An 18,836-nucleotide genomic window follows, 5' to 3' on the forward strand; every position below is an offset into this window, starting at 1 on the left:
GCTGTGCTGGTGCCATCTCGTAATGTCAGCTAAGACCCGCACTTAAAAGTTTCTCTCGCAGTTTCAATGAGTTTGTGCCAAACACCACCCTGACCATCTCATCTTCCTCTGCATAAGCACAGTCCTTCACACGTGAATATTTACCGGCAGTGTTTGTATTGGATTGCCGCTGATGGACGGCCTTATATGGGCAGGCACTAAATTACAAACGCTAGTGGCAGCCTGTCTATGAACTTAATTTAATATAAACTTACGGTTCACGCGGTGCTTTGTTTCCGCAGTAGCTGTACTTATGAATATGCTTGTATGCATCATTTGCTTCATAATGTTTTTCTGCCTTCTCAATTGTGAAATGGCGCTTTGTGCTCATCGCTGTTTGGAGTTCTTCCTTGTTCTCTACGCACTTACGTAGGAGGCGTGATGATGTCACACTAAACTCCGCCCCCACGCCATCTCCAACTCAACTCCATTACATTATATGTAGAAAAATAGGTTCCAGTTATGACCCTTACGCGTAGAATTTCGAAATGAAACCTGCCCAACTTTTGTAAGTAAGCTGTAAGGAATAAGCCTGCCAAATTTCAGCCTTCTACCTACACGGGAAGTTGGAGAATTAGTGATGAGTCAGTGAGTGAGGGCATACATACATACAATACAATACATACCATACATACACACACACATACACACATATATATATATATATATATATATATATATATATATATATATATATATATACACACACACACACACCAATTATTGTTATTTTTATTGAACTTTAAGCAGTTTGTATCTATTGAAAAACTGAAATGATACAAAGGTAAAGAGTAAACTTTTAGAAAATGTAAAAAAATTCAGATTACCAAAAATCTGAAAAATAATGTAAAAAAGGCCTTTTTCACGGAACAAGTAATGGGATGATAACTTCGAGCAGATGAACATCAATCAAGTTCTGGACACATCAAGAATAATTACAGGAAACACGATGCACCCGACTACAATTTATAGTTTCACAGCAAAGGGTCTGAATACTTAAAAGGAGAGACTTCTGTTTTGATATTTGATAAATTTGCCAACATTTCCAAAAACATGTTTTCACTTTGTGTTTTAAGATACCAAGTGTAGACTGTTGAGCAAAATTGGCAAATGTATCCATTTAAAATTAAATCTACAACACAGTAAAGGATGGACACATGTGCTCTCATAGACACATGCATGCACACCTGCATATACAGTATAATGGGCTGCAAAGTGTCCATAGTAGGACCTAGGAACTGCCTAACCAAGGAGACTTAAAAGTATTACTTTTAGAAAGAAAATACTATGTATTTTACAAACACATAAATAGTCTTGACTTAATGTGCATCATCATCTCCTGGCCACTCAGCCCTACTATGGACACTTGCACAGGCAAAGTAATACACAGGTAGTCCCCAAGTTATCTGATCTATGACTTACGAACGGTGCCGGAGCTGCGACACACGCGCCTCAGTAACTGCCACTCCGTCATCTTTGGCCTGGGGACACTGCAAGCAGTGGCTGGATGAAGGCTGGAGGTGGGCGATTTTGCTGCTTGCGCAGTGTAGTGTCCCTCGGGCAGCTCCCGCCGGCAAGCGGTAACCCATGGTCCACAGTCACCGGGGCCACAGCTGTCGCTCGTGTGCAGGACGGAGGCTTGATGGGGTGGTTCGCTACCCGCCCAGCACACCACTGCAGCTACTGCTCCTGACTGGACGCAGGTTGTGGCTGAACGGAGGCCAATGAGGGTGAACAGTGCGTCGGGGGTTAGCATTGTAGTGTGCCTCGGTTGGCTGCCCGTTGAATGGGGGGGGTGGTGGGCGATTCACTACCCGCCTTTGGCCGCACCCTGTTCATTCTTGGTAGGTGGACGCTGCAGGCAGCATACTGTAGTGCAGGTGACTATGTGGTGGGTGAGTGGTGAACTTCCCCTCGCAACCCCCATTCATTCTCAATAGCAAGCCTGCTTGTACTACTACACAAATAGGAAGAAGTTGTCTCTTGTCAGTACATCAGGCGTGTTGACGACAGGTGCCTTCCTGCTGTGATAGCATGTACAGTGCTGTGCAGAACAGCTCATCTTAACCTTTTGTCTTCACCCTTCAACAATGTCTCTGAAACACAAATCTGATGCAAGTGCTGGTGATACAGTAAAGAAGAGAAAAACCATCACCAATGAAAATAAAGTAGAAATAAAAAGGTCAGGGAGAGGTGAAACTCCATCATTCATTGGCAGAGCACTTGGTTACAGTCGTTCAACAATAGCATTTATTAAAATAACGTACCTGTTCTGACTTACGTACAATCTCAATTTAAGAACAAACCTACAGTCCCTATCTCATACGTAACCCAGGGACTGCCTGTAATCTGAGAAGAAGAACACAAGGGTCTGACAATGATATCTGTTCCAAAGTATACTATCTGATGCCACATGGCATAGAGAACAGAAACTGAAAGGGAAAGACATGGCAACAGACAATCTAAAAATACACCCAGATTATTAAAATGAAATATGAAATATAATCTTATGAAGCCTCTAAACACTGGCAGATGGAAGAGATCTTAGGGTGTTAAAGCGAATATACTACATGTTTCCAAATAACTATCTATATAATAAAAGGCCAGCGCGGTGTCCGCGTCCGGGACCGCGTTTTTTGGCTGTATAGCCACCTCGTAGAAAAGCCCCAGTCCGTCCCCTCTCAGAATTCCTGCTGACCCCCCTCCGTTCTTTCCCCTTTGCTTTTATTTTTTCAGTTCCCGAAAATCTTTTCAAAACAAAAGTAAAGAAATAGACAGAGTGTCATATTAGCGTCTTCTCCCCTCTGCCTATTAAATAATCAATAAAATGAAACAAAAAAATCACGAAAGAAACAGAAACCACAACCTACCCTTACAGCGTCCACCGTGCTTTTGGCGTTACAGCCAAACACGTGGTGTATGCAGGTTATGAGGTGTGACGCTAATTAACGCCTGTACTACAACAGATTATATTGTTCATATACTATTAACTATTTACAGGGATCAACTCTTTTGGGGAAGTTCATAACAACAAAAAAATGTAATCATAAATAACATGTGCACTTGAGTATTTCGAGCCTTGCGTCTAAGTCGGATGGTTCCCCTGGTCACCAATTCATGTATTTCACAATGCCCACTATGCCTTTCCGTCTTCAGCTACCCATGTACACTTGTATGGAGGAGACCTTACGGAACAATGCCGAAACGAAACGCAACTAAACCTGCTGCTGTGAGAGACGACACATTACAGCATGATCACGAAGCAAAGAGGCAAAGGCGTGACAGTCGCTCGCAAGAAACGGACACTCAGCATTCACACAGATTAGCTCAATGACGCGCCTCTGCCGCAACGAAAGGCAACTGAAACCCCTACAGAGAGAGAAGACAGATTACGCCGTGATCGCGAAAGAAAGAGGCAAAAGCGTGCCAATGAGACACCCAACGAGAGGTCCTTACAATTGAGTCCTTCAACTGTGGTCATCCAATGCGCAGTGTAGCGCGCGCCAAGTTGCTAGTCCTTAAATATTTAAGCTGGTCTACATCTGGAGCCAAGTAATAAATTATGTAAGTTTAAATGAATGACTCAAACAGTCGGACATTAAAGCATTACATGTTCAATTCTGCAAAATAAAAATTAACTCATTTTTCAAAGTTCTGCATATTGGGTATTAATTTTGTAACATTTCTAACCATGATAAAGCAGGTTTTTGAAAATGTGTTGTAATCTGATGTCCAATGGCTAAAGCTATGTCAAAGAAAACACATCTATTTCAGCCAAACCAATGATCAAATAATCTGACATAGTAAGACACCATACAGGACTCCTATCTGTATAATTACTACTCAATATAAAACCTGAAAGAACTTTGTTTCTTTTTCAGAAGTTGAAATACTTTGATTTTTCATTTGTCTACTGTTCTTCTCACTAAAGCACCTCATGATGTAACTAAATTTGGTTTAAATGGTAAATATAGGCAGGTGTCAGTATATCAATGAAAATGATATTTTTGAATTACATATCCTTGTGGTACATAAAAAGAAAATAACTACTTTCTCATTGATCCTTGAGAGACACCATAGGCAAATCAAATATTAAAAGGTTTATTAGTGTTTGAAAGAAACATATTGTTTTAAAGATCTAAGCAGTGATGTGTTTCACTCCTCATAAAAAATTACACTGTTGATTGCACAGACAGAAAGAGAAATGTTATGTAGTCTTTTCATTTAACCTCCCTATTGTATAGAATGCTCTCAATACATATATACAACTATCTGTCTATTCTCTAAACCCACTTATTCCTATTCAGAGTCATGAAGAGTTGGAGCATTCCACTGCAGCACTGGATGTAATAAAGGAACCAATTGTATATGCTGCAGTTACAAGACTATGCTCAACTGCTGGCCCAGTCACTGTCCATGTGAAGTTCTTTCCATGTTTGTTGGCCTTCACCCATTTTTTTTCACCATATCTCAAAAAAAGTGAGTCTGAAATGGACCAGTGTGAATGAATATGACCTGACCTAAGATGGTCAACCACCCTGTGCAGAGTTCATCCTTCCATTATACCAGATACTGCTGAGATGAGCTGCAGGTCCTGGTTACTGTGACTTGAGTATGCAAGTGCAGAAAAAAAAATAGATGGGGGTGGGGTATTTTAGGTTTAACTTTGGATTCCAAGAGAGATTTGATTATACATTTTAAACTAAAAACATTTCATTTAATGATAAAACTTCCAAAAAGTATGACAAAATAAGAGAACTTTATTAAATTATTCACGCAGAGGTTTGGATATATCCTGTACTACAATATTAGACACGTGACCATGTGCCAAAACTGACTAAGCTGTGTATGGGAAATTTTCAAGAGATTAGCCACCCTGTCAGCACAAACAATGCCACCAATGAAGACAGGCTATGTGAGTCTTTTATCTGTAATTATCAACACTTCCGTGCTTGAGAAATAACACATTTGTAAACAATGAGTCCTGCTATATTAATTTATCATAATGTTTAAGGTTGCTGCCTTTAATAATTTAGGTAAAATAACTGCAACCCTTTACATTTTATAAAAATACCAGTTTCAGCAGGACTTTCAAACACAGTGCTGCAAGCACATTTGCTCCCATCATTTTCAGATTACAGAATTAATTCTTGGCCATCTCAAGCACAAACATCTGCTAGGATAAACACCTCATGTACTTACAAGCATTCTGAAAGTTCTCAGATAGACAAATGGATAGATTGGTTAGGTGATAGAGATAAGCGTGTGGTCTCTGAAAAAGCTGCATAAAAAATGTAAAAAAGCTATTATTTAAAAACAAATCCTTTAAATGAGCAAAACAATTTCTAAATCCTTTCTACCACTCTAAAAACAAAGAAAATCTAATTTAATTTGTAAATATACCAGATATACTTTATTTAAAAATGTTTTAAATAGAGATGAAGCAAGAATGAAAAAATAAACAACTTAAGGTGAAGTCACATTATATGAGTTCTAGTTGGAGGAATGTCAATTTTGATGACTGCAAGTTGTTGATCTTGTTGCCGAAGTATGTCATTTTACATGAGTTGAAATTGCTAGGGATGCCAAATTATGTGACTGCATACATAGTTTCACATTTTTAAAGTAAAGCACCAAGCTTTAAAGCTTGTCTATGTTTCATTCTATCGTGACACATCAAACATCAGGCAGAGGTGACTCTGTTCTGTTTGAGAGTTCCAAAACAACCGTTTTGATTATTTCTCGTTTTTGCCTAATATGAAATGTACTGCCAGGTGAGCACTCATTGGTTGTCAGATCACATGAACACCCAAGCCCACCCCTATAACCATTGTTGAGGTGAGTCGCAGACAGGTTGGACAGAGTTGTTGAGTATGTTACAGTACAAATCAACTGCACAGCAACTGTCCCCAGCTTGTTAAGATTATGCAAGTGAAGTCTACAGCTAATATTTTTTATATATTTATTATACACATACATATACACACCGTGTATCCAGAAAGTATTCACAGCGCATCACTTTTTCCACATTTTATTATGTTACAGCCTTATTCCAAAATGGATTAAATTCATTTTTTTCCTCAGAATTCTACACACAACACCCCATAATGACAACGTGAAAAAAGTTTACTTGAGGTTTTTACAAATTTATTCAAAATAAAAAAAAAAAAACAAAAAAACTGAGAAATCACATGTACATAAGTATTCACAGCCTTTGTCGATGCACCTTTGGCAGCAGTTACAGCCTCAAGTCTTTTTGAATACAATGCCACAAGCTTGGCACACCTATCCTTGGTCAGTTTTACCCATTCTTCTTTGCAGCACCTCTCAAGCTCCATCAGGTTGGATGGGAAGCGTCGGTGCACAGCCATTTTAAGATCTCTCCAGAGATGTTCAATCGGATTCAAGTCTGGGCTCTGGCTGGGCCACTCAAGGACATTCACAGAGTTGTCCTGAAGCCACTCCTTTGATATCTTGGCCGTGTGCTTAGGGTCGTTGTCCTGCTGAAAGATGAACCGTCACCCCAATATGTGATGCTAATTAGTGGACACACCTTTGGTCACATTATTTTCAGTCTTTTCTAGGGGTACCATCATTTTTGTCCAGGCCTGTTTCATGAGTTTATTTTTTTAAATAATTCTGTTGAAGTATGGTTGAAAATCAATGTCTGACTTTTATTAGTTAAATTTCATAGAATTTGTATTTATTATTACTTTTGTCAGATTAAAGTTATTTCTGTGACCATTGTGAGTTTTTCTTTCATTGACTGAAGGGTACCAACAATTTTGTCCACGTGTGTGTGTGTGTGTATATATATATATATATATATATATATATATATATATATATATATACACACACATACACATACACATACACATACACACACACACATCTGAATACAACAATTTTGACTGGTATTGATACCAGGTTTTGGACCTCAGTAATGATACCAAAGCAAATAACGGATCTCACAATTACACACCACCTCAGTGAAATACATAGTCGTGCAACATAAATGTGCACCTAACTGCCTTGCCTCATTCTTCAGTATGTCAAAGTATAGAGGATTGAGAGGATATGTGGAATATCAACCTCATCGGAGAGAGTAAGAATGAAGAGCTGAGCTATTTTTTTTTTTTTACTTCTGGTACCAAAAAGTATTACACTGCTAGCACCTGTTCAATTGTAAAAACTTTGTTTTTTGATGCTCTCTTAGTACTGGTATATCATACAAACCGAACAGGAAAAAAAATACAAGTTCGTTCATTGTCATCTTCATATTTAGTTTGTCTTATCTATAATATTTGCTCATAATTATATGGATACCTTTTCAGAAAGATTCTGTGTACAGAGAGAAAAACAGTATAACTGGTGGACACATGCCCTGCACCAGTACATAAGCACAGGATTAATATTTTGAACACATAAATGTGAAAAGGTAGGCAAGTCCTATAGTTTTAACAACAGAGACCCCATTTCCAAAACAGATATTTTATATTCATAGGATTTACATGGAATAAACAATAATGCAATATGTATTTATTGTATACAAGTGTAAACCTAATTAGCCTAATTTTGCAATATACTTTTCACCATAAACAACACATTTTTAGCATTATGGCAGTGTAGTGTAGCAGTTAATGGTTTGTTCTTCAAACCCTAAAGTCATGGGTTCAAGTTCTGCCACAGCATTGAGTGACCAAGTCACTTCACCTGACTGTGCTCCAACTGGAAAAAAACAATAGAAATTTAAACAACTGTCTCTTAAATGTTGTAAGTTGCCTTGGATAAACGTGTCAAACCCAAATAAGTAAAATAATAACTGTATTAGAGAAGAAACTAGATAACATTCAAAGTATTTAACTATGTTCTAACCTTTAATAGATTATATTTTATGTATTATGTTTTTAAGTAATAAGTTGACTGTGTTGTGCATGTGTTAAGGCTTTTTGGTAGTAAAGATGCATGTCATAGTTAGTGATTTGACTTTATACCAGATCAAGGAGTGGCCATGAAAGAAGCAGCTGCTGTTTACTTTAATTCCTTCTCTTTGAAGGAGAGGGGTTTAAAGTGGTGAGCTACCTTATTTATTTTTTGGTGTCTGTGAGGAAAGCGCTACAAAATAAGTGGATTTAGATTTATTTTTTATTTTTAATTACTTTAGCAACTTAGCCTAGAAAATGACACAATAAAAGTACCTTTTCTAATTATGAAAAATAGACAATCTTTCAAATGCCTTGCTCAGTATTTTAACAAAACAAAAGACAAGCTCAAACTATAAACACAATGGATCCTGAAACACTAAAAAGTCTCTTCAGAAATCCTTTAATGGATAATAACAACTTGTTTAATCTGTTCCTGTGCCACATCCTGCTTAAAAATATATAAACACCTCAGTGAGCAAGAATGTACAAGCAACCATACAGTGGTATAAAATAATGCACAGATTAACAAAATTTACAAAAACTGTATTTTAACTTTATATAAGTAATACATATTCTCTCCTCAAACTGGGGACTGTGACTTTATATAATAAGCATTACAATCTGAAAAGGATGCATCTCCTTTCTTATTATATTTATCAATAATGAAAAACAGAGGTTTTTAGTTTTTGATTTGTTATAGTCATCAATACCCAACACCACCCAGATTCAGTGGCACTATTTTTGCCGTAGAAAATTACTTGGCCTATTAAAACTGATAATCTTTAAAGGCATGTAGGAGCAGAATGTGAATAAAGAGACAGAATGACAAATGGGTAGTGATAAAAACACTATGAGACTAATTCTTCAGATGTTATTTGTCAAATTTGAAGTATTGCACAGAAGTACAGCAAAACTTTACTATGTTTCATGTATGTAAATTAATTATCAGGAAAACTTCATCATTATGTTATTAACATTTGTGATGCGAGGACTTAAGTTTAGTTACACCTGGGAATGAGATCCTTGGTTAAATGCTTGAGGACACTTGAGGTTCGTCAATGAAATCTGCTTTGCTGAACATATAAATAGACAGTAAAAATCAACCTGATACTTGAATTAAAGAAGAGAACTATAAGAATTTTCCCTAGCATTGCTATTTATTTTTCAAGAGGTGACAATTTTATATATAGCATAGAGAATAACTAAAATGAACATGCAACTAAAGCAGAAAAAAGTAAAATATACTGAATGTTAGAAAGAAAAAAAAAACATTTTCTTAATTAAAGGACATTTTGTGTCTAATTTAAATATCCTACAAAACATAAGATGTCTGATCAAGCCCCGTCACCAGTGATGGGGTAAAAATTTACTAATGATCTAAGTTCAGATTTACAGTAATTCTATTATTTTCAAAATGTCGAGTAAAGTTCATTTTAGCACTGTGTCAGAATGTGTGTCTATGGAAACCCATGTCCAACAATAACTTCCTAAAAAAATTCCTAACTTTTTCAAACAGTTACATTGTTTGTCTTGTTACAGGCTCCAAGCTTATTGTTTATATATCCTTAAAAAAAACAAACAAACAAAAAAAAAAAAGTCTGACCTATGCCCAAAAATAACTTTTTTTTTAGTCCGTTTCTGTCCATGAGACCAGACCTAATGATTTGCAGAGGTTTTGCAGGATTAGTTTTTGACATACATAATTTAACATTCATTCATCGTGTACACACAGAGGTGTACACAAGAGTGCGCAGGCACAGATACACTTAAAGAAATTTATGTGAAGACAGTTGAGAACTTTTTTGCCCTAAAAGAGGACATACTAGATCAGTGGTTCCCAAACTCGGTCCTGGGGACCCACTGTGGCTGCATGTTTTTGTTCCAACCAGATTCACAAACGGTGATAATACTCAATAAAAACTGGTCTCATTTAATTAACTGGTCTTTTTTCACTCTTTTCTTATTCTGTATTCAGAAAAACACAACAGTGTGGTTTTTACATTTTATAAGACATTTAGAAATATTTCTATTTTTTTCTAAAGCTACAAATGCTTTAACTCTCTTTTGTTGTTTTCCTATTATTTTCCCTTTTTCGTGTGTAGTTTGCTCCCTTCATTTAACCCTAATAGTGACAATTAACAACCACCATAACAGACACCCAAGATGATGAAAGCAGCAATGACTTCAGAACACCTGCTTTTTAATAAAAAATCTACCAAACTTAGTTTGTAACTTCTACATTGACTCCTAAACAGAGAAACTGGGAAATAATGACTCACTTAATTAGGCTAAGAGTCCAATGAAAAACAGAAGTTGGTTGGAAGAAAAACCTGCAGCCACAGTGGGTCCCCAGGACCGAGGTTGGGAACCACTGTACTAGATGATGAAGAGAATGAAAAACACAAACACACATACCTAGATCTATAAAGACTGGCGTGCACACAGACATAAACCCATCCCTGAGCAAATTTGTCTGTCTTTGCAGTTTGTTTACATCATGTGATCCAATGTGTTTACTTTTCAATTAAAGACTATTAAAGTTGTTCACCTTAATCAATTTCCAGTTAATTCTACTCTACATGTGTGTACATAATAAATATTATATAGCTTAATGTACTTGATTCTATATTGTTGTACAGAACCATCAGTTGTATTGCATTGTAAAATCTTCTGTTGAGTGATTTCCTGGGGTATCAATAAAGGGAAATTTTCATGGAAGTACTATATGGACCAATTCATACCAATTTTTTCAAATTAAGGCTGAGTAAAGAGAGTTACAAATAATAAGGAAAGCCCTGCATTTGTACCCTGAATCATTAAATAAAACTTTTTTTATTCATATATACAACGGGGAGTCAAGCTAAAGTTATAAAATGGGATTTATTAGAAAACGGAACAAACCTTAACAAAATTGATAATTTCATTTCTCAATGTAGTCTCCACCCTTCTCAATACACTTACGCTACCTGCATGAAAGTACCTGGATTCCAGCAGAACAAAAGGTTTTGTCTTGTCCTCACAACCACTCATGCATTGTCGAACACTACAAGCCGAGGGGTACTACAGTCATTAGTGAAAGTTACTGTGACTTTCTGGAGACCAATGTGAAGCCTGCTATTTGATCCAAGCGGCGGGAACTGCTGTCTCAAGGACTTCTTTTGCTGCAAGACAATGACACACTGCTAAGAACACCAAGGCTTGTCTGAAGAAACTGAAGTTTGAGGTATTGTCATATCCTCCTTGTTGCCCAGATTTGTCACTGTGTGATTTCCACCTTTTTGGACCACTAAAAAAAAAAAAAAAACATCTGGGTGGTTGTCATGTCCAGACAGATGATGACATTAAATAAGAGGTGTACGAGTGGTTGCAAGGACGAGACAAAACCTTTTATTTTGCTGGAATCCAGGCACTCCCAGGCAGGTGGCACAAATGCACTGAGAAGGGTGGAGACTACACTGAGAAATTACATTATGAGTTTTTTCTTTTTTTCTCTGTATTGCAGCTTACAAGAGTTACCCCTGCATCATGACCCCCACAAAAGCACAGTTTTTAGCTAGTTTAGCTAAAATCATTTATATAAAAAACATGCAGTCTGTAAAACTCAATAGTGCATTTAAAAGTGGCAAAATTGAACCACTATATATAGCTTGTGTTATGAATGGTGCATAAAGAAATAAAAAAAAAAATTTGAGTTTGAATTTTCAATAATGAGCAATAATATCAAAAAAGACAACATCTTACAACATCAACATCAAATTAAATCATCATTTTAAGATTAATCAACATTGAAGTCACAGAGATAATTGTATATATTTCAAACTTTCCCGTTCTCAATCACTATCTTAACACACAATTATAGGATTCTGAAAATTTTATTTCTTATTTTAAAAAGTGATGATGAATATCAAACCCTACCTTAGAGGCAAAGGTGTACAAACGGGCTGAGAAAGTATCAAGGCATCATGTGCTGAAAGCTGGATTAACAAACAAATAGAATTATATAGTCAAATTAATAAATCAGAGACGGCTATTCTACAGAAATCAACACGCCATTAAAATTTTTGAAAATATTTTACCTGAACAAGTATTCTTGGTCTCTGAGGTGAAGGAAAGGGGACGTTGTGCATAAAATGAGAAATGTGCCTAAAAATCAGAAAAATAGTGCAATTAAATGTTAAAGAGAAACAAACTTGTGTAATAAATGTAATTCAAATAAAGATTCAAGCTCTAAATTCTACAAATCTTTGGCTTTAAAGTTGTCATATAATATTTAATATCTTAAGTATTTTGTTTTCCTTTTTATCTTGTGATAGTTTTTAAGATTTAATTGTTTAAGAATTAATGATAAACTCAAGAGAGAGAATATAATAAACACCGGCTTAACATTACACGCTCCTGCTAGGCAAAGATGTACATTGTTCAACAATTTTAATTTTACAGAAAAAAGTGGCACATTCTGCTGGACTGCAAAAACAGTACAATATATATTGTGCATCTCCCATCATGATAACTGACTGAACATTAGAAATCCAAAAGGCAAACCAATTAAGAGTCTAAATAACAAAGATTTAATATGCCTGTTATTACAACTAGATTACAATGAAGCATTACAATTTCAACAAAAATATATGCTCTCTTATTTTTATGTATAAGTAAATTACTGTAAAAAAAGGTTCCATCAGAAACTAATGGATACAATACTGAGTACTAAACAAAAAAAACAAAATGGATAAACATAAGAAGAAACACACTTTTGATCTGAAGATAAAAAAAACTGTTGCTGAATCCAGTGGCATAAATGTTAGGGTTTGTGTATATTTTTGCAGAGCAGAGGTTTTTCAAAATTATGTTTGCCATTTGAAGGCTGCATGTGACAGAAAGATGTGCTGAAAAGAAGGGGACTGTGTTCCATCACCCTCTGCAGGACTTTGCAGTTCTCAATCAATTTGTTTTAACATATGATTATCATATGATTTATACTGGAATTTAGTTTATGAGTTTTAAAAACAAGAACTTATTTATTTTGCTGAACAATCTTATCACAGGATTTTTAAAAGTCTCTTTGTAATGAGAAAATAATGATTCAAATGAAACACATGTACTGTAAGTAACAATTTCACTGCACTCTGTACACAGAACCCAACATAAACGTATAAATAAGCTCCCCCACATAGTATTAAATATCTTCTACACCTTTGTCTACTCTTTGACTTCCAATTCTGAAGGAAACAACTTATAAACAACATATTTCACTAGATGTGAATTATTTAAAAACAAAAGAAAATGAATTGATGAAGGTACTATAAGGTACATCTAAGGAACATCTGTCTATATTTCATACGAATAAGGTGGGTTTTTGTTATAAGGTGATTCAGTATCTGATTTCTGTTTAAACAATTGGTTGGACTGAAAGTCAGCAGCAAGTATAGTTAGCCTAAATTAAATTTGTGAACCAATGTTTTACAATTGTAAAAAATATCATTAATAACAATAAAACGGCTCTATAAAAAACAAAGAGAAAATAAAAATCATACTTTTCAATAGGTAATGGGTTATGTCCTGAAACTGATAACTTGTAAATGAACAAGAGGAATTTTCGGAAGGACTCAAAAAAGGGCCAGCGTGACAGCAAGCAAATGCACTTGTTAGTATTAACAAATTTGTTAGGAATCATCTTTTTCTCAACAGCTGTGACCAGACCAAGCTGTAGCTTCTGCTTTTCTGTTAGCAGCTCCACAGAGTATGGCTCATAAAACTGGATTGCAGCTCCATACACCTGTGAATGATAGAAAGAATTTAGAATACAAATTTACACTCTTATGTGTTTTAACAGGTTTGACTATATGAAAGTTAAGACAAAGGCGCAACATTCAGAGCTTGGATTGGTTAGTAAGGTAGAAAGTTGCGTATATCTGTACCTAAAAGTTATCAGCGCACATCATAAATAGGAAGTGAATACCTCATGGGAGGCTTCTTTTTGAATTGTAGAACCGCCTATAACCATTCAACCACTGGTAAAGAGTCTTGTTTTCAATTCAAGACATCAATTCCATGAGGTTTTAATTTTGTGTTTAGAATAGACACTGATTATTCTAGAAATAACTAAAAATATTTTAGCAAAAAAGCATGTGTTTTGAACATTTTGTGAATACAAATGGATAAATGATTGATATAACCAACATGCTGATTATGCAGTAAGTGGCGTGACATTTTTTTTTCTTATTCATGGACACTTTTCATATCATTTGCCATTGTACAGCGTTGGTCACCACAGGTCACCACATTTTTTCCCCTCCACTCTGCATGAAATATGAGATTCTCATGCAGTAAAAAGCACATAAAACATTTTTAGGTGAAGTATTCCTTTAAGATATCTCAAAGTGAAATTTATTTTGAGATATGCTGAAATGTATTTCAGTTATCCTATATATAGAATGGACAGATGCATACTTTGCAGTATCTGGTAATGCACTGGAGTAACTGTCAGCTCACCTTTTCTCCAGAAGAGACTGTTAACACAAATGTTGAAAAGATGGGCAGTGGATACTTTGTATTAGGCGGCCAGGACTCAATAGTAGCTCCCATAGGAAGGCAGAATAGAGGTACGGATTCAGAGAGGGGGAAGGACCCGCAGTCATTTTCAGGATACCTAAAGATTAAACCTTTTAAACAAAATAAGAGAAAACAAAGTTTTGAGAGTAAAGTAAATTAGAAAACATAACATAAATGTTATAGAATTAATTAGCTAATGTAGAAGCAGGTTTTTCTACTACTCTCTAGTAAAGCCTTTGTGCTATTCTTTAAAATTAGAATTTTCAGTTTTGCTCATGAAGATAAAACAAGCTGACATGAAGTACTGTACATCTGTTAAAAGGATACCCAGCAACACTTTCACTGACTTAACTTGCCCATTAAAAAAGTAGGTGTTCATTGTCTGGAAACTTTACTAACCACTAACACTTAAGGCTGGCAAAACACTACAAGGCTTCAAATTTGAGAACACGTCACACTTAACAAGTGCAGTTGCTGGATATTGTTGACTTGAGGATGTCAAACTACATGATGAAAATTAAATACATCAGTGGATGATGGATCACTACACAACTAGAAATCACAGGGGATAACAGAAAACACCATTCCATCAGGACATATCAGCACAAGTTCAAACTTGTACTGCAAGCTTGCCACATTTTGAAGACGAACTAATGTGCTGCCTGACAGTGCATGTGCCCATATAAAATGTTTTGTAGGTACAATGAGTTCTACTGTAATCTAAGTCTGTCTATTCCCTTTCTGTCATGGAGTGGCAAACATGTAACTTAAGTTGTCAGACAGACAACCATCTTTTCTGTTTGCAAGGTTAAAAAGACCTAGTTTCTTGATTTCCTTGTGAACTTTTTGTACACACTTCCAGCTGAGCTTCCAATGGTTATATCTTCTCGCACACATAATAGCTTACCCCTACAACTTAACCCTTTGCTGGCTTTTTTTTTTTCTCATTTTTGCCAAAGGCTGAATATTTTTTCCAAAAATCTGTTTTTTGAAAAGCACAAAAACAATGGTTTTACATATAAATCAACAAAAAATATTTATTTATGACAAATGTCGCTGTGCTTTGTGTTCCATAACTCTACACTATGTGCATTCATATACCTATTATACAGCATAGTCCTGCAAGGTATGGTAACGTTCAGAGGTAGATAGACTAGCCAAAAATTGTACTCAAGTAAGAGTAGCGTTACTTCAAAATAACATGACTCAAGCAGAAGTAAAAAGTAGTTATCCAAAAAATTACTCAAGTAAGGGTAAAAAAGTATTTGGTGAAATGACTACTCAAGTACTGAGTAACTGTTTAAACATAATAAATGATTTGTTTCTTAGAAATGTTGTTATGTGCAAATTCTGCTATTTCCAAATAATAAAATAAAAAAAGAGTAAAAATAAATAACATTTTTACAAAATATCAGCTTTTCACAACAAAGCTTTTGAAGCCAATACCTACAGTAGGTAACATGTATTTTTGAACACAGCAAACTACTTACAGTGACAAGATATACTGTACACTGACAGTTTAATACTGTATATTCACTTTGTGGTGTAGCAGGTCCACAGCAAAAAAAAAAAAAAGGCCAGTTTCAAATCCATAAAGCCGGGTCACTCTCCGTGGGCGCAATCGCACGACCACGGGGAGTTAATAAGGTAGTTGAAGCGAGTCGCATCTGCACGTGCGGGTGCGATCGTTCTCAATTGCTTCATTGGCTTCCTGCAGTGTGTGATTAAGGCCCACGGTGATGGGAGTGTATATATATGGGTCAGCACAAAAAAAGAAGGGGGAATTACAGAAAAACAGAAAAGAAAAGAGGTTAAGAGACATGAAAGGCAGGCTTGGGAATGACAATCTGGCCGCCTGGAGGGAGGAAGCAGTGCGAGCTGGGGCTCCATGAAAGAGCGTTAGCTGTTGTGCTCTAGGGGCTAGTTCACCCGACTGAACATTCGGGTGGAGTTGGTCGAGCAAGGCAGGTGCCCTCACTAGGCTTCCGAGGTGCAACAACATGAGCGCGAAGGAAAAAGGGAGGAGAGCCAACCTCGGACGGTCTCGCCATGATGCCTGGAGGCAGCCAAGACGGAGGTCAGCCGAAAGGAGCTCGTGGATGCGGAGTCTCCACCAGCTACGTGAGCAATGGGTGAGCCAGGAGAATGAGAAGGAGGTGGGCTGAGATCAGGAGGAGTTGCATTTTAACCTCAGATTTTTAACGGATTTATTTATTGATTTTTTTATCCTTACTTTTCACAATGATTTTTATGGATTTATATATGTACTGTTTTTTAGAACACTGCACCATTGACACTTTTGTGGATTTTACTTTTGTTTTGACTGGTTTTTAATAAAAGCACTTGAGCACTTTTTCCACCATCCACTGGCCTCATCAGTGAATTATTCTCATATGTCAGCTCATCTCGGTCATAACTATCGACGGTGTGGGTCCAACAGACTCCCATGTGGGAAGAGGGAGTCTGTAGGGGACTGGCATCATAAATAACATTAGAACAAGGCAGCTCGTGCACGTACAAAAAGTCTCACATTACCATGACTGTCTGTGCATGTTTGGTTAAAATGTTCTTGTTCTTCACTCAGTGAAGTGATGGTTAAGCTTCAGCAGGAGTTGGATCTCAAGGTTCTTGCAGTGAAGCTGTGACCGTTTAGCAGTGAACAGGAGCCCCGCATAACTATAAAAAGTCTTTCACAGGCTGCAAGATGCAGGATGTTTGTGTGTGGTCATGTGACTGTATAGCTACGTCTGATTGGTGAAACGGAGTCAAGTGATTATTGTTGCCAAGTCTGATTGGTGAAATGTAGTCATGTGATTATTGTTGCTATGTCTGATTGTTGAAACAGTCATGCAGTAGATCCACTGGTGACTTCTCTCTGCCAAAAATATAGCGTACATGTGTAAATGGAAAAAAGTAACGAGTCGAGTGTTGCCCAATGTAGCGGAGTAAGAGTAGCATTTCTTCTGCACAAATGTACTCAAGTAAAAGTAAAAAGTATGGTGCAGTAAAACTACTCTTAGTAGTACAATTTTTTTAAAAAGTCACTTAAGTAAATGTAACAGAGTAAGTGTAACTCGTTACTACCCACCACTGGCAACGTTAGAAGCGGCCAATACTGCACATTGCCACATTACACTGCTTGTAATATGTATTACACTGGTGATTATGTTTCACGCATCTGTTGCTACATACTGTGACCACCGTGGTAGCCACAGTATGCCTGAAACAACAGCACCAGTGTAACACATAATGCAGTCACCATACTGCTGGCAAAGAGTGCCTAGCTATAACATAACAGGGGGTTTTGTCAACATTTAGATCTGATTACCGTCCTCTATCCCTGGATGTCGACATCTGCCTCACTCCTATATGTTGAGTAAGTTGACTCAGGCCCTGAAAGAGTTAAAACAAATCAAACCTGCTTTTTTTTCGTGGTTTGTCACAGAGCAGTATATCAGAATTGCTGGAGACATAATTCTAGATGACTGGTGGCTGCAGGTATGTGCTGCAACTGTCCATGACTCATCATGATTAAATAAATGAAGGCCATGACTGAAGGTTGCTGCCATGACGCTGGTTTAAATCATGCCAAACCTGACATTTCAGCATAAGTGCTCAACTCTCCAATTCACACAAACTCTGACTCTGTCCCACGATTAATTACTACAAGCAGGAATAAAAACTGTGGCTTTCACAGTTTTCTAACAGTCTTTTACTATGATTTCTCAGGGTTTATGTAGTAATTATGAAGTAAAGTGTGTTACTGGCAATTATACTCTTTGAATCAGCATTATTTATTTAGTCAGTGGATTGAATTTTCTATTTAAAACACGTGTGGATATTCAACAACACAATATCTATGAATCTGGCAAAGGAGAACAGTCATGATTTTCTATCTTTCAATAGCAAAGAGTACTTTACACATGAAGGATCTTTTTTAATAAATCGTCAGGAAAGAGCAGTCCAGTGATGTTTCTGGCCTAATACTGTGCTGCGGGAAAGAACTCAAATATGTAAGAATCAACATGGTGGTTAGGGAGTAGACTGGTTATATGTGGCTTAGTGCACGGCATGCTACCTTTTTTATTCCTACTGTGTAATACTAGAAGCAGACCAGCAGTGCTAAAAGTCACTTGAAGGCATAATTCTGCAATACAGTTACTTTACTTTAGATACTGGTTTGAAAAATAATATTTCCCCATCCAGTGTTTCTCATCCTGCATTTCAAAGCCCTGAATTTCAGCTACTCATCCGGAACAACCCCTCAGTCATGAAGACAGTTTATTAACAGCAAGCAGTATAACTGCATTAAATTAA

At 36.6% G+C, this 18,836-nt stretch overlaps 1 protein-coding gene across 2 annotated transcripts in view; it reads right to left on the minus strand.

Annotated features, from left to right (window-relative positions):
* dennd4c (DENN/MADD domain containing 4C) overlaps nucleotides 1–18,836 on the minus strand; it is a 222,091-nt gene that overhangs the window by 93,154 nt on the left and 110,101 nt on the right. For both annotated transcript variants that reach the window (XM_039758252.1, XM_039758251.1), the window contains exons 5-8: nucleotides 14,460–14,629; nucleotides 13,502–13,743; nucleotides 12,044–12,110; nucleotides 11,883–11,941 (exon numbers count right to left, since the gene is read on the minus strand). In XM_039758252.1, coding sequence (XP_039614186.1) covers nucleotides 11,883–11,941; nucleotides 12,044–12,110; nucleotides 13,502–13,743; nucleotides 14,460–14,629 — 538 coding nt within the window. The remainder of the gene's footprint in view (nucleotides 1–11,882; nucleotides 11,942–12,043; nucleotides 12,111–13,501; nucleotides 13,744–14,459; nucleotides 14,630–18,836) is intronic.

Source organism: Polypterus senegalus, chromosome 7 (assembly GCF_016835505.1).
Source record: "Polypterus senegalus isolate Bchr_013 chromosome 7, ASM1683550v1, whole genome shotgun sequence".
Classification (NCBI taxonomy): domain Eukaryota; kingdom Metazoa; phylum Chordata; class Cladistia; order Polypteriformes; family Polypteridae; genus Polypterus; species Polypterus senegalus.